The sequence below is a fragment of the Prionailurus bengalensis genome, chromosome D2, assembly GCF_016509475.1.
Source record: "Prionailurus bengalensis isolate Pbe53 chromosome D2, Fcat_Pben_1.1_paternal_pri, whole genome shotgun sequence".
Lineage (NCBI taxonomy): Eukaryota > Metazoa > Chordata > Mammalia > Carnivora > Felidae > Prionailurus > Prionailurus bengalensis.
Genome location: NC_057351.1, coordinates 60,085,210 through 60,109,156, shown reverse-complemented (window position 1 = coordinate 60,109,156; position 23,947 = coordinate 60,085,210). Strand labels below are relative to the sequence as shown.

Genomic DNA, 23,947 nt, shown 5'->3' with positions numbered 1-23,947 from the left:
GAGAAAAGGAATAGTGTGTACTTTGAGGGATGGCAGAGAAGGCATCAGCAAGACTGCCCTCCAAGTCTTCTTAAATTGTAGAGAGTTTTGAATGACAGGCTGAGAAGTTTGACTTAATTTTATTGGAGTGGGAAGCCACCAACAGTTTTTGAGCAGAGAAGTGACCTAGTTAGATCTATTTTTTAAAAAGATTAGTTTTGGCATGGTGTATAGGACTAGAGAAGGGGAACCACTTAGGAGGCAATGAAGTCCATACAACTTAGAAACTTAGCTAGCAACTTAGAAAACCAAACAAAAAGATCCCAACTTATCATAAAATGAAAGATTAAATAATTAAATGCAAGCAAATAAAATTAGAAGAAAATAGATGAAATGGTATTCATTAGCCTTCTAAGAGTATGTGTGGGGAGGATAAACTTGCAAGTTTAAATACCACAGAAATCAGAAAGGAAAAGAGTGAATTTCACTTCAATATAAAAAAGAAAAAACAAATGGACTCAAGAGTAATCAATTACAAATTTTTTAATTTATTAAAAAAATTTTTTTAATGTTTATTTTTGAGAGAGAGAGAGACAGACAGAGCACAAGCGGGGGAGGGGCAGAGAGAGAAGGAGATGCAAAATCCCAAGCAGGCTCCAGGCTCTGAGCTGTCAGCACAGAGCCTGACATGGAGCTCAAACTCACAAGCTGTGAGATCATGACCTGAGCCAAAGTCGTACACTTAACTGACTGAGCCACCCAGGCGCCCCTGATTTATTTTTTTAAGTAACTACCACCAATATGGGGCTTGAACTCATGACCCCGAGACCAAGAGTCCAATGCTCCACTGACTGAGCCAGTCTGGCGTCCCAAGAGTGATCAATTTGACTACCTACAGACTAAATTTACAACTTTGGTATATGTGTGTATAAATAAAAAGCAAACTAGATTCCTTTCTCCCCCTCCTCCATGCAAAAAAAAGCAGATACTCTGGAATATTTATGCACTATTATACAAATTATACATATTTATGCATATTATGCAAACATGATGAGTTATAACTTTTTGTATAACTAATTAATGCAAAATAAGTTAAAGAAAAAGAGGCTTCTCAATAGATAAGTAGGTAAAGGACAATTTCAGAGGAGGAAGTATGAAGACTAAACCTCGTAGAAATATAGTAGAGACAGGATGCCTGCCTGAGTGGCTCGGTTGGTTGAGCATCCATTCTTGATTTTGGCTCAGGTCATGATCTCAGGGTCTTGGGATCCAGCCCTGTGTCAGTCTCCACACTGAGTATGGAGCCCACTTAAGATTTTCTCTCTCTCTCTCTCTCTCTCTGTCTCTCTCTCTCTCTCTCTCTCTTTGGGACGCCTGGGTGGTTCAGTTAAGTGTCTAACTCTGGATTTCGGCTCAGGTCACAATCTCATGGTTTATAAGTTCGGGCTCTGCTCTGACAGTATGGAGTCTGCTTAGGATGCTCTCTCCCCCTCTCTCTCTGCCCTTCCCTCCCTCTCTCTCTCTCAAAATAAATAAATATGCTTAAAAATAAATATAGTACGGGCACCTGGCTGGCCTAGTCAGAAGAGCATGTGACTCTTGATCTCCGGGTCATGAATTCAAGCGCCACATAGAGTGTAGAGATTACTTAAATAAGTAAAATTAAAAAAAAGAAGAAATATAGCAATCAAATAACTGTGTATTAAAATAATATGGCTCTTTTTTGTCTATTAAACTAATGAAGGTGTTTTTCCTGGTACATTAAAACAAAGTATATCTGTACCTATATAGATACATATGTATATAACAGCTTTATTGAGACATAATTAAAAATTTTTTTTTCAATTTTTTTTTTACATTTATTTATTTTTGAGAGACAGAGAGACAGAGCACAAGTGGGGGAAGGGCAGAGAGAGAGAAGGAGACACAGAATCCGAAGCAGGCTCCAGGCTCTGAGCTGTCAGCACAGAGCCCAATGTGGGGCTGGAACTCACAAATCATGAGATCATGACTTGAGCTGAAGTCGGACGCCTAACCGACTGAGCTGTCCAGGTGCCCCTAAAAATATTTTTAATGTTTATTTATTTTTGAGACAGCATGAGCGAGGGAGAAGCAGAGAGAGAGGGAGACACAGAATCTGAAGCAGTTTCCAGGCTCTGAGCTGTCAGCACAGAGCCAGACGCAGGGCTCGAATTCATCAACTGCAAGATCATGACCTGAGCTGAAGTCAGATCTGCACTTAACCAACTGAGCCACCCAGGCACCCTATTTTTTGTTTTTTAAATGTTTATTTATTTTTGAGAGAGAATATGCACAAGTGGGGGAGGTGCAGAGAGAGGGGGGCAGAGGATTTGAAGTAGGCTCCTCACTGACAGCAGAGAGCCCAACATGGGGTTCAAATTCACGAACTGTGAGATCATGACCTAAGCTGAAGTTGGACACTCAGCCAACTGAGCCACCCAGGCACCCCACAATTCACCGATTTAAAGTGTGTAATTCAGGGGCGCCTGGGTGGCTCAGTTGATTAAGTGTCCAACTCTTTTTTTTTTTTTTTTTTTAATTTTTTTTTTTTTCAACGTTTATTTATTTTTGGGACAGAGAGAGACAGAGCATGAATGGGGGAGGGGCAGAGAGAGAGGGAGACACAGAATCGGAAACAGGCTCCAGGCTCCGAGCCATCAGCCCAGAGCCTGACGCGGGGCTCGAACTCCCGGACCGCGAGATCGTGACCTGGCTGAAGTCGGACGCTTAACCGACTGCGCCACCCAGGCGCCCCAGTGTCCAACTCTTGATTTTGACTCAGGTCGTGATCTCATGGGTTCATGAGGTTGAGCGCCGCATTGGGCTCTGTGCTAACAGCCTGGAGCCTGCTTGCCATTCTCTCTCTCTCCCTCTCTCTCTGCCCCTCTCCTGCTCATGCTCTCTCACTTTCAAAATAAATAAATAAACTTTAAAGTGTATAATTCAGTGGATTTTAGTATATTCATAGTGTTGTACAACCAGCACCACAGCGATATTTTAAAACATCTTCATCACTCCAAAAAGAAAACCATACCCATTAGTAGTCACTCAACATATCCTGCCCACTGTTCCAGCTGCAGGCAACTACTGATCTACTTTATGTCTTTATAAATTTGCCTATTCTGGACGTGTCGTATAAGTGAAATTATACAATATATAGTCTTTTGTGAATAGCCTCCATCACTTAGCATGTTTTCAAGATTCACCCATATTGTAGCATGTACCAGAATTCCATTTCTTATTATTGCTGAGTAATATTCCATTGTATGGATATACTACATTTTATTTATCCATTTATCAGCTGATGGACATTTGGGTTGTTTTTACTTTTTGGCTACTATGAATAATGTTGCTGTGAACATCCATGTACACATATTTGTGTAGACACATATTTTGATTTCTCTTGAGCGTATACCTAGGAGTGGAATTGCTGGGTCGTATGGTAAGTCTATGTTTAACCTTTGAGTACCTGCCAGATTGCTTTCCGAAGTGGCTGTGCCATTTTACATTCCCATCAGCAATGTATGAAAGCTCAAATTTCTCTATATTCTCCTCAACACTTGTTAATTTTGTCTTTTTAATTATAGCCATCCTGGAGTGTGCTCAGTGGTATCTTACTGTACTTTTGATTTGCATTTCCCTGGGTGACTGATGATGCATTTATCTTGTCATTCTTGCTAGCCATAGGTACATCTTCTTTGGAGAAATATCTATTCATACCTTTTACCCATTTTTAATTGAGTTGTTTTTCTATTATTGAGTTTTAAGAGTTCTTTATATAGTCTGGACACAAGTCTTTTTCAAGATATATGATTTACAAATATTTTCTCCCATTCTGGGGGTTGTCTTTTCACTTTTTTTTTCTCAATATTTTTCTTTATTTTTGGGAGAGCACAAGCGTGGGGGACGGCAGACAGAGGGGGACAGAGGATCAGAAGCAGGCTCTGTGCTGACAGGCTGACAGCAGACAGCCAGACACGGGGCTCAAACTCATGAACTGCAAGATCATGATCTGAGCTGAAGTCAGATGCTCAACAGGCTGAGCCACCCAGGTGCCCCTCGCTTTTTTGAGGGTGTCTTTTGAAGCACAAGTTGTATACCTTGATGAAATCCAAATGATCATTTTTTGTTTACTGTTGCTTGTGTTTTTGGTGTGCTTGGTAAACTTTGTATTGAAGTATAACATAAAGTACACATATCATACATGTACAATTTGACAATCTTCTCAAACTGCACACACTCTGTAACCAGCGCTGAAAGCGAGAAGTAGAACATTACCGACACCCCAGAAGTCTTCCTCATGACCCTTCTCTTCCAAGGGTAACCACTGTATTGATTGTTAACCCCATGACTGGTTTTGCCTGTTTTTAAAGTACATAAATGGGATCATACGAAAGAAGCAAAGATGTTCAACAGTCTTAATGCTGGGAAAGATGTGAAGAGACTAGAATATCATACACTTTGAGTGAGCTAATCTCCCAGAAAAGCAACTTGTGTTAATGTGCACATCATTTGACCCATTAATTCCATTTCTGGGAACCACAGCATCACTTGTAATACAGAAAATTGGGAAACTTCAGACAGTGATGGGTAGGAGAATGGCTTGGTTAACTCAGACATCCTAATAGTGGAATGCGACAGAGCCATCAGAATTATGTTTACCAAGAGGTTAAAAGAATGTGAAAAAAAAAAACCCACTTATGATAAATGTTAACTGAAAAAGTAGGATAAAAACTAGTGGCTATAATTATGTAAAAAGGCCTATGCCTTGGAAAAACTCATGGGAAGAATGTACAATGGTCGTAATAAGATGATTGGATTCTTTATTTAAAAAAATATTTTTTAATGTTTATTTTGAGAGAGAGAGAGAATCCCAAGCAGGTTCCGTGTTGTCAGCCACCCAGGCACCCCACATGAACCGGGAGATCATGACCTAAGCCAAAATCAAGAGTTAGACACTTAACTGACTGAGATACCCAGGCACCCCAAGATGATTGGATTCTAACTGAATTTTTCTTCTCTTTGCTATTTTCAAATTTCCTTTAATGTACTCATGCTACCTTTCTAACAACACTTAACCACAAAAGAGACAGACTCCTGGTGGGAAGTAACAAAGACCTGATTAGAGCTGAATTAGGGCACCTGTGGTAGGACTGGGTCAAGAAGGAGGAGAATAGATACAGTGTGGCTGCTCACTAAATATGGGGAGTGATGAGTGGGAAGGATGGAAGGCAACTGTTGAGGTTTGGAGGAACTGAGAGGACACAGGCGTCAGGAAGTAAAACAGGGATCCTTGGAGTAAACACACCACAGTGGTTCAGAGCATGGGCTTTTGCTATAGATGCCGCTGTTTTGGATCCTTGCCCATCCACTTGTAGGTAACCGAACTGAACAAGTTATTTAACCTCTTGGAGCCTGTTTCCTCATGTCTAAAATGGGCATCATAACAGCACCTCTTAGAGGATTGTTAGGGGGATGAATTGACAGAGAGTTTAGAAAATGCCTGGTACACAGTAAGCTTTCAATAAAGATGAGCCATTTGATATGCCCAGAAGTCTGGGAGATTGGGGGTGGGGATGGGTGGGTAGTGGCTAGGACTTCTCTGTCCCCATCACCCGTCAGATCAGACATAGTCCCTCCACTTTCCCTCTCCCAGCTAGCTCATTGCCAGGAGGTTGCCCTAGAGGATGCTTCGAGGCCCACAGAAGTGGGAATGGATGGGACCCTGAAATGGGACACGTGGGAGGACTGGAGTAGAGGATAGTAGAGTTGGGAACTAGGAAATTGTGAATTACATTGGATAGTCTAGCAACAAAGCAGCAGGGTTCTGGAGCACCCACTATCCCATGTCAGGGCATTAGGATGCTTTCTGGATGGTGTAAGGAAGGAGCACGGGGCAGACTGTCCCCTCTTTCCTCAACAGGTGCTGGCTAATTGGGTCCATTCTGCCTCATCACTCTGCCTCCTCCCCCACCTAGACCTAAACTTGCTGACAGCATAAAAAACAAGGACAGCCAGTGGGACATCTACAGGAAGATAAAGGGAGCTCTGGCCTCCAGAGGCCTCCCCTGCCACCGCCCTTCCCTGCCCTGCACACACAGGACGTAGGACTATGAGGAGCTACCCAGATGTCTGGCTGAAGGCTCAGACCACATTCCCTCCTATCTTTCTCCCAGGTCTTGAATCTGAGGCTGGCTACATAACTGAGCCTGGCATTTGCCTTCATCTCCAGTCTGGTGCTCTTCCTATCTGATTTCAGCTTGTCTGGCTGCTCTGTGAGTTCTGCAGGGCTGTTTGTTCTATCAGTCCAGTTCCCAGCACCACCTGCCTGCCTGCTTCCTGGTGGCCATGACCATACTCCTTTTGCTTGTTGCCCTTCCCTTACCCAGTGTCCACCTCTCCTATCCAAAAGCTGGTCCCTGAGGCCAGAAGGCACCTCTGGTCTCCTCAGAGAGATCCCATCCTAACCCGGGACTCTGCCATACCTTGTGCAATTTGCTCCTCACTTTGACTATCTGGGCCTCATTCCTCCAAGAACCACCCACTTTCATTACCCAGAGCTCCCCAAACCCAACTCCTGCTCATACCCTGGTTCTTCTCATTTGCCCGTGACCCTTTTCCATTTTCCTTCATCCCTGACTCCCCATCTCCACCCTTCCCCTCCTAACTCCCTCACCTCCACCTATCTTCTACCCCATTCTCCTCTCCTGATTCTCTGAACCTCTCTGCATTATGACCTGGCCTTGAGTTTTTTTCCCCTTGTCTTCCTGCCTTATCTCCCCAGGGGCTAGAACATCTGCAGCTTCATAAGCAATAGGCAGCTGCATGAGGTCATTTCCTACGATGACTACTCCTTCAGAAATAACATGTAAAACCTTCCCTCCTCCCCAAGTCCATCCTCCAGACTCAACTCTCCCTCTCCCTCCACCCCTGGGAGTTTCCCTTGGTGTCCCAGACTCAGATCCCATCCTCATTCCAGAATCCCAGCCTCCTGGAGAGCCTCATCACACTCAGATTCCAGGCATCACAGTCACAGATGTAAGACCCCAGCCCATCCAATCTCATTTCTCTGTTCCTTTTCCCTAGGGATCATTTTTGGTTGGGGAAATGCTTTCCCTCAAACTTCTCCTTATTCTTGGTATCCTGATCTTACTCCTTTTACCTCCTAGGACATGGATATAAACACTTTCTATGGATGGGATCTCATCAGAAAAGTCCAATCCAACCTACTAGGCAAAGTGGAGGCAGCCTGCAGTGGAACTAGGGGGGTTGAGGAGTTCTAGTAGTGTACTATCATCCTGTCGCCCCAAGACTTCAGGTCCTTGCTGGGGGATCAACATTAGATTGCCCTCCATGGTCATCTTCATTAAGTGTTTTTTTGTTTTATTTTGTTTTGTTTTGTTTTGTTTTGTTTGTTTTTCAACCCCACCAAGCAATTCTATGACACCAGCTGGGTGTCCTACAGTTCAACTCAATTCCGATGCCATCTCGCTGAAGATAGGATCAGATCCCACAGATTAAGGGTTTGGTCCCACAAGACTGCCCCCCACTTCAGACACCAGGCAAAAGTCTAGGTTGTTAACCTGTGCTTCTGATGGACTGGCTATACTTAATGTATTTTATTTTATCTTAAAATAAGCTCTTCACCCAGCATGGGACTTGAACTCATAACCCTGAGATCAAGAGTTGTATGCTCTGTGGACTGAGCCAGCCAGGCCCTCCCATCCTTTTTTTTTTTTTTTTTTTAATACCTAGAAGACTAAATATAAATTGGATATTCCCATGATCCTCTCTCCAGTTTGACTAATTTGCTAGAGTGGCACACAGGAAACCAGTTTACTTACTAGATTACCAGTTTATTGCAAAGGATATTAAAGGATATGAATGAACAGCCAGATAAAGAGATACATAGGACAAAGTCCAGAATAGTCTGGAACACAAGAACTCTGTCCCTGTGGAGTTTGGAGTACATCACCTTCCTGGCACAAAGATGCATTCCAGTTCACCAAACTAAAAGTAATGGAGGCTTCATTACTGAGGTGTGATTGATTAAATCATTGGCCATTGGTGACTGATTCAACCTCCAGTTCCTCATCCTCCTCTAGTGGTGGTGGTGGTTGGGGGGGGGAGGTGGTGGGGGAGACTGAAAGTGCCAACCTCCAGTCACTTGGCTGGTTCCCCTGGCAACCAGCCCTCAGCCTTAGGTACTTTCCAGAAGTCACCGCATTAACATAAACTCAGGTGTAGTTGAAAGAGGTTTGTTATGAATCTCAAGACACATTTACTGCTCTTTATCACTTAGGAAATTCCAAAAGTTTTAGGAGCTCTGTGCCAGAAATGGGGACAAAGACCAACTATATATTTCTTTTTATATATTAGATTATCAGAGCATCAAAAGCTGGTGCTGGAATCCTTGTTTGAGCTGATTGAAAATGAGAGGGATGGGTTTGGGGAGTGGCTGTGAGTGGGTGAGCGACCCAAAGCAGACTCAGGAAAAAGAAGGCCCACACTGGTGACGGTCAGGACACCCTAGCTGGAAGAACAAATGCTTGGGAGGGAGGCATAGCTATTAGGTTTGAATCTTGCTTTAACCACAATGGAGCTGCACCATGGGCTTTAACTGAGGGCCAGTACAGCTATGCGCACTGAGCAGAGAGGCATTCCATTTTATTTTAAATTAATTAATTAAAAATGTTTTCATTTATTTTTGAAAGAATGCTTGAGTGGGGAAGGGGCGGAGAGACAGGGGGACAGAGGATCCAAAGTGGGTGCTGCCCTCACAGCAGTGAGCCCAATGAGGGGCTCACACTCACGAACTCATGAACTGTGAGATCATGACCTGAACTGAAGTTGGATGCTCAACCAACTGAGCCACCCAGGCACCCCATGAGCCATTCCATTTTAAATAACTGGCAGGGCGAGAAGGAAGATGGCATCATACTAAGTGTGAGTTCATTGATTCAAGCATTTTCCACACAATATGGACCCTAAAAGCAAGCCAAATTCCAAATCTGGTGCTTAAGCTTTGAAGCAGCAATTGGTTCCAAACTAGCTGAGGGGGACTTACTGAGAGGTTGGCTTTATTTTATGGATGATTTAAGAAATTTTCATGTTTTAACTATATTCAATTTTTGACCAATACATTGACTTTAGAAACTAACCCCTTTGTATGATACAATTCTGCTGTACTTTGTGAACTTTTCTCAGTCACTTAACCTCCAAGCCTCAGTTTCCTTCTGTGTAAAATAGTTAGAGAAACTGACCTTAGAGATCCCTGAGTTTCCTAACTATGAGTACCCTCCAAGTGCTATGTATAGAATTTACAATTTACAGTGGTTTTTGCCACATTCATTCTCTTTTAATCCTCAAAACTATCCTATAAGGCAGATACCATTACTTTTCCTATTTTGTGACTGAGGAAGTTGAGGCTCAGAGAGGTTATAAAAGTTATTTAGGGTTACACACACAGGCAGTAGGTGGTGAAGGCAGGATTAAATCCCTGTGAGTCTCCACAAGGAGACTCCAGGGAATCTCCAGGTACACTTCAAACAGTTCAGAGTGCATGAAAGGGTAGAGGAATGCCACAAATCTGAGTGGGCAGGCAGGCTCTCTTGAAGGTCAGGTCTAATTAAAATGGAGGGATAGGGGCGCCTGGGTGGCGCAGTCGGTTAAGCGTCCGATTTCAGCCAGGTCACGATCTCGCGGTCCGTGAGTTCGAGCCCCGCGTCGGGCTCTGAGCTGATGGCTCAGAGCCTGGAGCCTGTTTCCGATTCTGTGTCTCCCTCTCTCTCTGCCCCTCCCCCGTTCATGCTCTGTCTCTCTCTGTCCCAAAAGTAAATAAACGTTGAAAAAAAAAAATTAAAAAAAAAATAAATAAAATGGAGGGATATAATTTTACATGTACCTGTTTTGGTTTACATATCTCAATGCTCTTAGTCTTTTGTTCATACACCTTAGGGACTTCTTCCCCAAGTCCAAAGTTAAAATTCTGCTGCTAGGGCATTCCACTCATGGCTGGGGGATCCTATCCTGGAGCTGAAAGGGGTTACCCACATCCCTGGGGGAAGAGGAAGGGCACTGGCCTAAAGTCTGCAGACCTGTCTCCTTTATAGTCCTGGCTCTTGCTTATTATCCAGGGATCCAGCTTGCCAGTTTGCAGCTTAGTTTTCTCATCTGTAATGTGGGCACCATAACCCCTGTCCTGTGGGCTTTAGATGTTAGGAACATGAGATGAAGTGACTGATAGGGAGGTCCTTTGACATGTGAAATGCTCTCCCATTGTGTGTGTGTGTGTGTGTGTGTGTGTGTGTGTGTGTGTGTGTGTGTTTGCGCACTGGGAAGGGTGGAAGTTATCCAAGGAGTCCCCAGGATTGTGGCCTCAGCTTGACCTGGCAGAGCAGTGCCTTCCTGGGCGGAGGTCAAAGCCAGGTCCTTTTCCCACGGTCAACACCAAGGCCTGGTTCCTTTGTTGTTCCTGGCTCCTCTCCTAGCAACCAAAGTTTCAAAGAAGGTTCTGCAGAGCAATGGGGACCTTGTCTCTTAGCTTCCTAAGAAGAGGGACCAGTTGGGCTAAGAGTTCAGATCCTGGGCAGCAGCATTAGACCACCTTGGGCAAGTGCAGGGAGCAGCTCTGCCAGCAAGTCAAGTTCATGGCCTAAGGCTTGACCTCAGCCTTAGCCTGGTGGGAGTCTCCTGCAATTATCTCCCTTTCTTGCTGTCATGACTCTGACACAAAAAGGATAGCCTCCACCCAAATTATACACGTCAACCTTAGGGAGACCTGATCTCATCCTTTGGATGTATATTAACTTTCTAGAGTTGCTGTAACAAATTAACTGTAAACTTTGTTGCTTAAAACAACAGGAATTTATTCTCTCACAGTTCTAGAGGCCAGACGTTCAAAATCAAGGTGTCCACAGGGTTGGTTTGTTCTGGAGGCTCTAAGGGAGAATCTGTCCCATGCCTCTTTCCTAGCTTCTGGTGGCTGGGAACAATCCTTGGTGTCCTTTGGCTTGTAGACCTATTACTCTGATTTCCGCATTTGTCTTCACATAGGCTTCTCCTTCTCTATCTCTGTGGTTTCTCCTTTTCTGTCTTAGGAGCCTACTTCCCCTTGGATTTAGGGCCTATCCTGGCCTAGGATGACCTCTTTTTGAGATCCTTACCTTAATTACATCTGCAAGGACACTTATTCCAAATAAGATCACATTCTGAGGTTCTCAATAGATGTTTCTTTTGGGGACCAGGGTTCGACACAATGCAAGTGCCTCCAATTTAATTTCTCTGAAAGGAGAAATCTGTCTCTACTTTAAGAAGCTCCTTTATGATGGTAAAGACCTTTAATTCCCAGCCTGGTCCCCACAGAGCCTTTAAATTGAAACAGGTGTACAAATGCTGGTGGGCAGGGAAGGGTCAGCATCAGCGGAATCCAGACCGCTGTTCTCTATAGAACAGAATGAAGGCATTGTGTCCAGTTCATGTCAGGATTTGGAGCAGGGAGGGCAGAGGAGTTTCGGCCTCAAAGGCTAGTGAGGCAAGCAGGGTGCCTGGTTCCAGTTTTGCCTACTCCCGTTTGTCTTCTGCTAGCTCCCAGATGTTAATGAATAACATTGTTAAACACTTTTTTGAAAATGAACCCCCATATGATCATAAAGTGGGACTGAGAGGTGTTTCACTATGCTAGGGAAGCCATCAGGGTGAAGCCCCCAGAAGGGTCCTTTTTTGAATCCTAAGCTAGCTCTCTAAGCTCTGTATTCTCTTTTCTTGCAAGGGCCTAACAATTCAGATTCAATCTCTCTCTCTCCCCCCCCCCCCCCCCTCAGGATTCTCTTCCTGAACCAGGAGCCATGCAAGGCTTGTTCATCCTTCATGCCCACTTTCTTCCCTCCTACAGGCTGGAAGAGCCTCATCCTGCCGACTGTCTACCCATTCTCCAGGCTTCTCACGCCTCTAGAGCGGACACTGAGTGGGGCACCACACTCATTGCTTCCCCTGTTAACATCTCTCTAAAGACAATTGCACGGCATCTTCCTTCTAAATGTTGTATGGTTGATCCTGTGGGGAAAGAGACCCAATGCTACCAAGTTACCAGTCTGGGGAAGGTTTGAAACTTTCAGAAACCTGGAGAACTTCTCTAGCCCTGGTCCACAGAATGAAAGGGCAGCCAGCAGCCTGGCTCTGTCTCCTCTCCTCTTAGGTCAGCTTGAAGATATCGACCAGGGCAACCACTCAGTTTTCTCCTTACCTCTGAGATGGCTGAAACTGAGCATCTCCCAATTGTTATTCTCACCTCTGTTTCCTCAGTCTCATGCAGGAAGAGCCCCCTTAGGGAAAGATTTTTAAAAGAGCCACTAAGCACAAGGGATCTCATTCTAAGGAGGTCCTAGTAGGGTCAACTCCTAATTCCCCCTTTCCTAGAATTAGTCACGTGGATTTGGAATCAGAGAAACTTGGAATACCGTTAGGGGACCCACAGTTTCTCTGTAGCATCCCAGAAATAGTGGACAAGGAGGCACAGACATTGTGGCAGATGTGGAATGGGCTACCCCCCCCCCCCCGCCCGGCTCCAGATCCTACTGTTGTACCACCACCCCATTTGTGAATACCCAGCTGGAGGATATTGGGACATCAACAGAGTTTATTATACAGAGGAGTTACTGCATTCAATTTTGAAGAATTTCAGGGCGCTGGTGGAATCAGTGGGTTTGACCATCAGTATACACAAGCTTAAAATCCATGACTTTGAGAGACTGAGGAGTGATGTGAGTGAGATATGTGAGGAACAGAAAGGGGTGGCCAGGGCTTGACAGGGTGGTGATGGAGAATAGAAGCTGGGGGACAGAGCTGGGAAGGACAGAGCAGACTTAGGACTGAGAGTTGCTCTCCTTTTGCTATCTTGATGGCTCCTTGGCTGTCCCCACCCACATGACCCCTTGAGCTCTGCTTCCAAAATACTGTTCACAGGAGAAGAAATGGATTGACCACAGATTCTCTTCCTGGCTTTTGCTCATGCCGAGCACAGGAACCCTGTTTGAGTTAAGGGTCTGCTGATAATTAAGCGGGTGATGGACAAGACTAACAGGAACAACAAATATGGAATCAAGAGCCTACTCCTACCTTCAGTTAAACTTGTCATTAAAACAAAACATACAACCCCTCAAGGTCTCAGAAATATCTAGGGTCACCTGAGAAGGTGCTGCATTCTGCAAGGAAAAACTTTTATTGGAGAAACCACAAAATTGTAGGAAATCCAACCCATGTTTGCCACGCTGTCTGAGTGTCCTCTAGTTTGATCCCTGTTGGCCATACACTTCCAAACTTTCTACTTTGGAGCCATTCCATCTCCTCTTCTGAAGCAGCCCTTCCCTTATACCCTGTAAAGGCCACCTTATGTCCTTCCCTTTCCCAACATTTACATGGGAGACCTACTTGCTGGGGAACTCTCTAGGGCCTGATCAGTATAATAGATGGGGAAAGTGGGTCACTGATGTATCCTTTCTCCCTCTGCTAAGCTCCTCATAAATTTTGTATCTCACACTAACCCTCCACTATCCCTAAAGGGGTCATGAGAACAGTGAGCCAATCTAGGTAGTGATGAGTGGTCACTTGATTTGGACAATGGTCCCCTTTGGACAATGATTTCAGTTATATCCAGGTCAGTGTCCTGGGCCAAGGCCAGCACACTGACCTGGCTCTGGATCCTGTCTGCCCCTCTAACTCCTCTCAGCCTTTCATTCCTTTCCCCCACTGTAGCCTTCCAATCCCAGCATCAAGGCTCTGTCCACCTCTGCTGGGGAAACCCTGTCCTTTCATTTGAAGGCTCCAGGCTGCTCCTGGAGCCAGCATAGGGCTGTTTCTGGAGGCAATGTCCACTTCTCCCCATTTTTCCTCACTACAAACCAAAGATAATAGAGACTTTGGGATCACTTCATGTCACTTTGGAATCAGGTTGCTGAAGCCTGAAGACCTGAGACTTATGAAAGACCTGGGCAGTCTGCTCCTCCAGAACCTTCAGCTGGGGGGGGGGGGGAGCAGGATGAGGTGGGCCATCCTCATTGGAGAAGGTCACCCTCTCATTCCCCTTCCCTGGCTCATCCCAGCTCCTCCCTTTTTCCTTTATTTACCAGATAATGGAAAACTCAGAGATCAGACCTAGACCAGCTGTCTTGCTGGCTCTACACTTTGGTTATAATTCTGGCAAGAGGCTCCAAGAGACGCCCCTAACTGCCCCTTCCTCAATCCTCACACCATTCACACTGAGAGCTTCCTCTGCTCCCCAGAGTAAGTGCATTTCCCTGCCTCTCCCAGGCCTCTCTCCCCATTCACATCTGTCTGTCTCCTGGTCCAATCCCATCCTCCAGTCCCACCCTCTTGCTCATCTCTCTGACTGTCTCTCCTTATCTTTGTTCTTGCTCCAAAGCAGAGACTTCAGAGCCAGACCCAGGCCTTCCCTCTGGCAATTAGAGGAAAAGCTGTTCCAAGACTTCTACCTACAACTGGTGAGTGACTCTGGCCACTCAGCCATGATCTCACGGCCTGATTCAGCTACCTTCCCCACCTGAATTTTGGTTACTGCCAGAAATGGGGACCCATGGGGGTAACAATGTAAGTAAGCACACTATGCAATTCACACCATCTATTAGCTATGAAATTGTGATTCTTGAAAAAGTTTTTATTTGGGGAGATTCACCTCCATTTCACATTTTGTGCATAAAGTAAAACTATTGATTTTGAATAAGGCCTGACATCTTATTCCTATATTTCAAATTCATATAAAATATAACCTTACTGTGCTTTCCCAGGAAACTCTGCTGTGTCTTCAACTTCCTCCCCATTTGGACTAAATTATCCAGGTCAGGCTGGCAGTGTTCCAATCCTAGAGGAGGAAGCATTCTGGCAACTCAGGACCTCTTCTGAATGATACTATCCTATTACAAGTCCAAGGTAGTCCTTTCTCCTTCCATGATTTTGCTCCCTGAATTCTACCCTGATCTTCTCGTCCTTCTCCTTCTTAATTTACCACCTCCAGAGGCTTCCTTAGTCCTTAGTCAATAAATGGGCAAGCGTGTGCATGTTTGAAGGTAATGAGGAGGAGATGGCGATGATAAGAGTTAACCACCAGGGGGAGCCTGTGCCTAAGAAGACACTTGACTAGAGGCATAAGGGGGCCACTCAGGACTTTTCTTCCCTTTTTTCCAGAGCAGTAAAGCTGCCAGGCATTCCAGCTTGAGGGGCGGGGGGTGGAGTGTGGGGGGGCTCCCTATGGACCTGGGGGTCCGGAGCTGCCCCCTTCTCATTCTCTGACTCCCTCTCTTTCCCTGACCACGCAGAGAATTGTGAACCAAATTCTGGTACATTGGCACATTTCCTAAGGACAAGTTCCCTGATGGCCATGTTCAATGTGGGAATTAATCCTCAGTTGTTGTTTTTTTTTTTTTTTTTTTTTTTTTTACCTCACCCTACACCCCCCACTAGTCCCTGCCACCCATCCCTCCCTGAAAACCTCACTGACCCAGGCTTTCCCACTACCTTCCTTTCTTGGTTTAGGGATCAGGGGGCCCTGGGTAATACAGTGACGTCCATTCCTTCCACCTTCACCCCAACTCCCAAGATAGGCCTGGTTCAGTGACTCCCCCCACCCCCACCCCACACGGCCCTATTGCCCCAGGTAGTCTTATTCTTCCTTCAGATCCAGCTGACCTATTTCCATCAATTTTAGGTCTGGGTCAACCAAACAGTGAGTCTGGCCTATGGGAAGAAGGGAAGAAAGTCAGAGAATCCCTAAAGCCTATAAACTAATCCCTTCTCACCCTAGGCCATAGGGACCAGTCAGTTCCTGCATCTGTAATCAAAGTTACTATGCCCCTGGTACTGTGATGCATGCTGAGGATACAAAAATACAAATAACCATGGTCTTGGCCTTCTAGGAACTTATATACTAATCAGGGAGACAAACAAATAACTAGGAAATCACAAGATAGTTTAATAAATGCTGTTTTAGAAGTATGTACCAAGAACTGTGGGGGAACAGGAGAAGGTGCAACTAAATCTATCAGGGGTAAGTAGAGAAGTCTTAGGAGATGGGGTGACATTTGAAGCATATGTTAAAGGGTTTAGGCGAGGCAGAGAAGAGAGTGAAAAACTTGGTAAGCACGAGACAGAGTGAAGGGGAATTTGGTGAGTTCAAGGAACTACAAATAGTTCAAAGCATAATATATTCTTCAGAGAGTGGGAGGAGGAAATGACTGGAGAGAAGGCTGGAAGGAGAGGCAGGGCCAGTTGTGAAGAAAGAGATGTATTTGACCTTTACATCGAATATTGAGCTTGATTAGATTTGCTTGTTATAGTACTCTGGACAAGCAAGGTTAGATTTGAGGAGACAGGGACACCACCTTGAAACCCACTGTTTTTTTTTTTTTTTTTAATTTTAAGTTTATTTATTTATTTTGAGAGAGAGAGAGAGAGGCGGAGAGAGAGGGAAAGGTAGAATCCCAAGCAAGCTCCACGCTGTCAGTGCAGAGCCCAACAGCTCAGGGCTCGAACTCACCAATAGTAAGACTGTGACCTAAGCTGAAACCAAGAGTTGGACGCCTAACCAAGTGAGCCACCCAAGTGCCCCTGGAACCCAGTCTCAGTGACAGGTGGCCAGGACCAGGCCTAGGGCTAGACTAGTATATGGGAGGAAAGCTGGAGTGGTTTGGACACTGGGTCACCCTAGACACGAGGTCCAATTTCTTACAGGTCACATGGAGAAGGAGGGGTGGGGCTCTGGTCTCTGGCTTTTGTGGGCTGGAGAAGATGACGGTCGCTCTAGTCCTGTGGTCCGTCATTGGTGGCATAGAACCTGTAGTCTGTGTTCAAACAGTGGATCCCCTGGTGAGGGAGGGGAGGTATGGGGCTGGGGCTGGGAATATGGGTAGGCAGTAGGGAGATGAACAAGGGATTGGTCCCCATACATAAACAGATAGAGGAGCCTGAGGCTTTGCTTTCTTTCCTTTGCCCAGACTGCATTCTGGTCTTGCCTACCTTTACCTTCACCTTCAATTTTTCTAGGGGCTACTACCAAGTGAATGTCAGAGATCTCCAAAGGTGAGGCATCCCTGTGGAAATGCTCCTACCCTTGGTTTAGGGTCCTCTCCCTCACCTACCCAGGGACCTCAGGACCTCCTGCCTCCTCCTGTCTAGGGGCTATGGACCTGGGACCTTGTCCACTGCTCAAAACCTTTAGCCCTAGAACTACCCTCTTTACCTAGATGCCCAAGATCAAAGACTTCACTCTTAGATCTCCCATTTCCCCAGGTCCCAACATCCTGTTCAGGGATCTTCTCTATCTCTGGCCCTAGAACACTCCCTACCCACCAAAGACCTCAGACTTGGGATCTCCATGTACCTATTCAGAGTCCTCTTACTCAGGAAGACCACACTGGGTCGTCTCTCTGATGACCTTCTCACACACTCCACCAGAACCCACACGATGATATCTACATCCCTAAGCTATTCTCCAAAGTCCTGACACATGGTTTGGGACCACTTGCCCCTCCTACACTGGAGGTAGGGCATAAACAAAGACAACAGCAAATAAGTGCCCAGTCTGTAAGAGCAGGTGAAAATTTACATCTAAGCCTACTTTTCCCCTAGGAGTTTCCAGGCTGGGTAGTTCCCTACCTGAAGGCTCTTCTTGTGGGTGGCCCTGAGGAACTTCCTTGAGTCATACAACTCCAATGAAAAAGTTGGTCCCCTTTTTCTGTCCATACCCCCAGGGGCCTACTGAGTATAATTCCTTCTCCTCTGAGCATGGATACCGAAGCCAAATCTTAAGCTGAGAAGAAACAACCATGAGTCAGCAGGATTGTGAATACAAAACAGATTCCCGCTTTTGTCCATTTCCAGCTTCTCTCTGGGGATCCAGAATGGGTCCAGCTTCAAAACGTAGAAGAGGAGGAGGAGCCCCTCCCAAGCAGAAAGGGGCTGAAGTAGAGGCCAAGGATGACCAGTCCCCAGTTCTGGGCCTCTGGGAGGAGCAGTGGCTTAAGGGCCAGTAGCTTGAGTCCTGATGTTGGTAGACAACCTTGCTCGAGGGTTAGGACAAAGGCCATCCAAGTCCTTGGATGAGGCAAAGGTATTATTCCTAGGCTTTAATGAGGCTGAGGAGCCATCTCAGGACTTGGCCATGCAGATGCGTCACCTCAGGATCTCCATGAAGCTGAAGAGTATCAGTAGCCCTGGATAAGCCTGAGGGGCTGACCCCTTCCCAGAGAGACTGGGGAACCGTCCTTAATCCCATATGAGCCTAAGAGCAGAATCTAAGCTGTAGGTCTCAGCTGAGGACAAAGCTGATGGCAGTCCTTACCTTGGTCCCAAGCCTTGGACAAGGGATGGCTGGGGGCCCAGGAATGATGGTGAGTAAGCACCCAGCACCCAGGGGCCTACCCTAAGCCCAGAACCAGGCTGAAGGGTCACTTGGGTTCAAGTGGGGTTGGGGCAAAGACCTCTAGGGAAGTGGTCTTACTGACTAAATCCAGATAACAGATATCTGTGCTGGAGGTGCTCTTGTTTCTCTGTTTAGGGAGTCAGCAGCAATGTGGGGTCCTCCAAGCAACCCCACTTCAATGCCTCTTGTTACTAGGCCAAAGGGCTCTGCAGGTAACTCTGTTGTCTGTGGCAAATCTTCCTCCCAACCAGGGGCTGCTCCAGGAATCCTGGGGGAGACAGGCATGGGCCCAGAGCCCATCACAGTTCCTATTTGGTTTCAGAAATCTTGGGGAAAGAAAGGGCACAGTTCTGCAGATCCCCGTCCTCACAACAGGTGAGAGAGCTAGCATTGAGCCAAAAATGAGAAGTGCATTCAAGCCCAAGCAGGTAGCAGCTACTGGATTGTATGGTGAGGTGATTCAAGTCTTAGAGTTGCTACTTTCTAGTTGACTGACCTTGGTCAAGTAATCTTTCTAAACCTTTATTTCTTCACTTGTAAAATGGGGTTACTATTAGTACTTTTCTGATGAGGTTATTAGAAGCATTAAATGAGGGACTTTTAAAATGTTTATTTATGTTGAGAGAGAGAGTGAAAGAGGGAGAAAGAAAGTGAGCAGGGGAGGGGCAGAGAGAGGGAGAGAGAGAATCCCAAGCAGGCTTCATGCTGTCCGTGCAGAGCCTGACCTGGGGCTCGATATCAGGAATTGTGAGACTATGACCTGGACTAAAATCAAGAGTCAGATACTCAACTGACTGAGCCACCCAGATGCCCCAAATGAGGGACTTCTTAAAGACCAATAGAGTGCCTGGCATATATTAAGTACTCATAAATGTTAATTACTTCCATTAATGGAAGTGACCAGTTTAGCCAACAAATTCAAATTCAACCACTCCCTCCATTACCCACAGCCCTCAGCTATTCAAAAACATACAAACTGTGTGTATATTTCTAGAGTGTTTTCCAACACCAACAACAAATTCTCTGTGGACTCCAATTGGGTGTCCTACATGTCAATTCAATTCTGACACTAACTACCTGGAGTTAGCACAGAACCCACAGATTAAGGGCTTAGTCCCGTAAGACTGCCCCCACTTCAAATGCCAGTTGCAAGTCACTGGTACTTTCCATGCTATAAATTGGTTTGACAATTTGCTAGAATGGCTCACAGAATTCAGGGCAATACTTTAATTACGTTTACTAGTTTATTACAAAGGATACAACTCAGGGGTGCCTGGATGGCTGAGTTGGTTAAGCATCTGACTTTGGCTCAGGTCACGATCTCCCGTTTCGCGGGTTCAAGCCCCATGTCCGGCTCTGTGCTAACAGCTCAGAGCCTGGAGCCTGCTTTGGATTCTGTGTCTCCCTTTGTCTCTGCCCCTCCCCCACTCATTCTCTGTCTCTGCCTCTCAAAAATAAATAAACATAAAAAAAAAAAGAATAAAACTCCCCAAAACGCAAAGGATATAACTTAGGAATACCCAGATGGAAGAGATGCATAGGGCAAAGTACAGGGTGGGAGTATGTGTGTGTGCAGCTCCCAAGCCCTCTCTGAGTAAGTCACCCTCCCAGCACCTTAATGTGCTTTACCAAATTTCCTCATTCAGGATTTTTATGGATTTCAATCTCTAGCCCCACTCCCCTCCCAGGATGTTGGGGATGGGGCTGAAAGTGCCAACCCTCTCATCACTTGGGTCTTTCAGGTGACCAGTCCCATCCTTAGGCTGGGTATCCCCACCCTAAATTACCTCATTAGCATATGTGCAGGTGTGATCTAAAAAGCTCCTTATGAATAACAAAAGACTCCTATCACTTAGGAAATTCCAAGGGTCTTAGACGCTTAGACAATATTTAATACATATGTATATATTATGTATATATTTTTTAATTGTTCCAGAAGAGAAGAGTATTATTGCACGCAGAACTCCCACCCTGGTCCCCGCCAACTCCTAGGCACCTTCCCGACTGCTGTGTCCTAGAAATAATTTTTAGCCTTTGTCAGTCACACAGAGGCCCTGTCCAGATGGTGCCCAGGCCTCCAAGACTGGGTGGTCTGATGTCTGGAGGGTAGTCATGGGTTCCCGAGGTGGGGTGGGGGGTGGAGTGCCCGGGTCGCATAGGATGTCCTCATACAGGCTTAGAACCGGGCCCAAGGGTCGTCCTTGAGCCCCAGTCTGCTCCAGCAGGGCTCTGAGCAACCCCACAGTGAGAGGGGGCTCTGTCCCAGGCTTAGGGAATGGGGTGGGGGGCTCCAACTCATCTGGGAGGTGTGTCCGTATTAGAAGCAGGAGCTCTGCTGGAGTTAGATCTGGTGGGCATAGGCGGCGAAGGTGGGGGAGATAAGCATCAAGTCGGCGGTGCCGGGCAAATTCGGCCAACAGCAGTTTGAAGATCTCGCTTCGAAGCAGGGGGCTGGAGGGGCCAAGGGCCAGGCCTGCCTCCAGGGCCCGCTGCCACTGCTCCTTTTGCACCAGCTGGCCCACAGCTTGGAGCACAGCTTTGGGCCGCCCACTGCCCAAGAGCAGCTCCAGCTCCAGGGCCTCAGACCTGGTCTCCTCCTCACCCAGTACTGCCAGGGCTCGGCGATACAGGGGCAACCCTGGGCCCCCTGCTCCCCAGCCCGGCCCACCCTGCTGCTGTGCCAACTCCACAAAGGGTGGCAGCCATCGAGGCTCCAGCCGGCAGAGGCACTGGCACAGGAGTTCAAAGAGGGGCAGTATCCCATTGGGGGGTTCCTTTCCAGCTGAAGTACCCCCCAGTACCTTCTTCCACACATCAGGGGGAGCATGGGACCTCAGCCTGCCATTCCCATCTGGCTGGAGCTGCAGGGCCCTGAGGACTGCACCCCAGGCTGCTGTAGGAAGGGCTTGGAAAACAGTGTTGAGCTGGACCAGCTGGTCTCCCATCAACTCGGTCCTCAGCAAACGTGCCACTTCGTGCTCTGTCAGCTCAGTCCAGCCAGCCTCCTCATCATCCCCAGCCACCAGGTGGGCTTTGAGCTGATCTAAGGCCCGGTAATCTCGAAGCTCAGCCCTCAGTGTGGTCACTAGTGTAGATGGGGACACATGTCCCTGGAGAATGGAGGCCAGGGCCTGAGGCGCCCGGAATGTGCTGTTGTGTTTCAGTTCCTCTGGGGTAAGCTGGGCACCCCGTAGGCTCCGCCGCTGGTAGTACTCGCAGGCCTCCTCAAACACCAGGTCTTCAGCTGAAGGCACTTCAAGGCCCTGTGGGGCTTCCCAGCCTACTCGAAACAAACCCGAGGCTGAAAGCAAACGAAGACCCCCTCGGGTCTCCAACTCTTCCTCATCCTCCATGCCAGGGGCTGGGGGTGCCAGTAAATGTACTCGGTCTGTACTTAGGACCTTTCTCTCCAGCAGCTGCCCGCTGCCCATGTCCAGCAGTTCCAACGTGGAGCCCAGCACACAGGCCAGAGTACCATGAAATGTTCCCAGTGCTGCAGACCCTGCCAGGCCTACAGGTGCCTCCTGCAGCGTGCCTACAGTCCGGGTACCACCATGGGTCTGCACCAGGCTCACAGTGCCCCTGAAGTCAAGCAATAGCAGGCCCTGGGGAGTTGGGGCCCAGGTATGTACAGTCAATGGCTTCATGGGGGACAGCAGCCCAGGAAGGCCTCGGAGCAGTGTCCGGAAGTCCCATGTGTCCCCTCGGACGGGATTCAGGCTCTTACAGTGGGAGAGGCCAAGACATGGGGCAACCACCATCACCTTGCCCTTGCCTGGGCTCCAAGTGAGCAGAATATGACCCACACCAGGCCAGGTGGTGGCAGTGGGCACCAGGAAGAGGTCCTTGCGGGAGGCCAGCAGCCCAAAAGAGGGGCAGTGGTGCAGCAAGACATGTGTGCGGCCCAGGTTGGTGCCGCCCTCTCCGTTGGGCTCCAGGGTTCGGAAGCACACGCAATGGCTGAAAGCAGCAGGCGGTCCCAGCTGGCCCTCCGCGCCAGCCTGACGCTCCTCGCACCACACCAGGCGGCCTCGGAGCACCGCCACGGCCACCACACAGGCTCCACCGGCTGGACACAGCTCGGTACTCCTCAGCAGCCGCCAGCCAGGCCCCACCCCGGCGCCCCACACCTCGGCTAGGCCACTCTCCCACACCAGGACCAGCGCCGGTCGCGCCGGCCACGGCAGGAAGAAGGCGTCTAGCGGTGAGGGGTGGCCAGCGGGCCAGGCACGCTCCAGCTCCGCGTCGGAGCCACGCACCGCCACCAGCAGCTGTGGGCACGGCGCCCCCGGGGATCGGAGGAGCAGCAGGTGGCGGCCGTCTGGGCTGCAGCGGACTTTTACGGCTGGGTCAGCGGCCAGCAACTCCCGGAGCCGGGCCGCGCCGCTAAAGTGGCTGAGATCCGAAAGCTGGCGCAGAGTCCCCATACGCTTCATGGTGCCGCCGGTGCCGGAGCACGCCCGGGCCTGGCCGCCCCGTGGGGCGAGGCTCGGCGTTCGGTCCGGGTTCCCGGGGGAGACAGAGCCGGGCTGAGACTTCCGTCCCCCGTCGATGAGGTGGGCCGACGCCAGGCCTGAGAGGCGGCTCCACACCGCCCCACCAGGCTAACTCATGGCTCCGCCCCGTTCACGCCCCGGCGGCGCGACCCCGCCCGCCAGGGGAGGAGCCACGGGAGTCTCGCGGGAGGGGCGGGGTGGGGGGGGGGAATGAGGCTCCCGAGCACCCAAGGGTCTCAGTGTGTCCGTCCTTGTCAGCCCTACGCAAGCTCGTTGAGTCGGCATGTAGGCCCAATGCCCCAGGCCCCAAGAAGCCAAGAGCCTTACTCAGGAATCTCCCAGTCTGAGCCCTGAAGTGAACATATCATACTCCCAAGGCTTTTCTTCCCCCCCAAGCCTCTCTCTCACCCCAACTCCTTAATTCAGTTAGTCATGAAATTTTTATTGAGCACCTACTAAGTGCCCAGCTGACTAGATAGCCTTGAACCAAACAAAACTCCAACCTCACGGAATTGACAATCTAGTGGAAAATAATAACAGTTTAATACTTCTATGGCACTTGCTGTGTAACTCCCCCACCAACCCCCACCCAGCAACCAGCCCCTAGCACAGATACGGAAAATGAAGCACAGAGAGATTAAGGAAACTGACCAAGCTCTCACAGCTTTTCACTGGGTAGAGGTAAAGGTGGGATTTCAACCACAAGCAATCTGAATCCTGAGTCCTTGCACCATACCTCTTTACTATATCAACAATTTATCACCCAAACGAAGAATTTGCTAAAAATCAAAATTAAAATATACTTAAAAAAATTTTTTTTAATGTTTAATTTTGAGAGAGAGACCGAGCATGAGCGGGGGAGGGGCAGAGAGAGAGGGAGACACAGAATCCCAAGCAGGCTCCAGGCTCTGAGCTGTCAGCACAGAGTCGTAGGCGGGGCTCCACCTCACAAACCAGGTCATGAGATCATGACCTGAACTGAAGTTGGTCGCTTAATTGACCGAGCCACCCAGACGCCCCA

General features: G+C 47.9%; 1 protein-coding gene across 1 annotated transcript; it reads right to left on the bottom strand.

Moving 5' to 3' along the window:
* Positions 1-20,336: 20,336 nt before the first annotated feature.
* HPS6 (HPS6 biogenesis of lysosomal organelles complex 2 subunit 3) lies at positions 20,337-23,700 on the bottom strand. Its single transcript, XM_043597330.1, has one exon. It carries the CDS (start codon positions 22,864-22,866, stop codon positions 20,458-20,460), a length of 2,409 nt encoding a protein of 802 aa, XP_043453265.1. The 5' UTR covers positions 22,867-23,700; the 3' UTR covers positions 20,337-20,457.
* Positions 23,701-23,947: the final 247 nt, after the last annotated feature.

Coding starts and splice junctions, on each gene's coding strand:
- HPS6 (XM_043597330.1), bottom strand. CDS start 22,866: ATGAAGCGTATGGGGACTCTGCGCCAGCTTTCGGATCTCAGCCACTTT.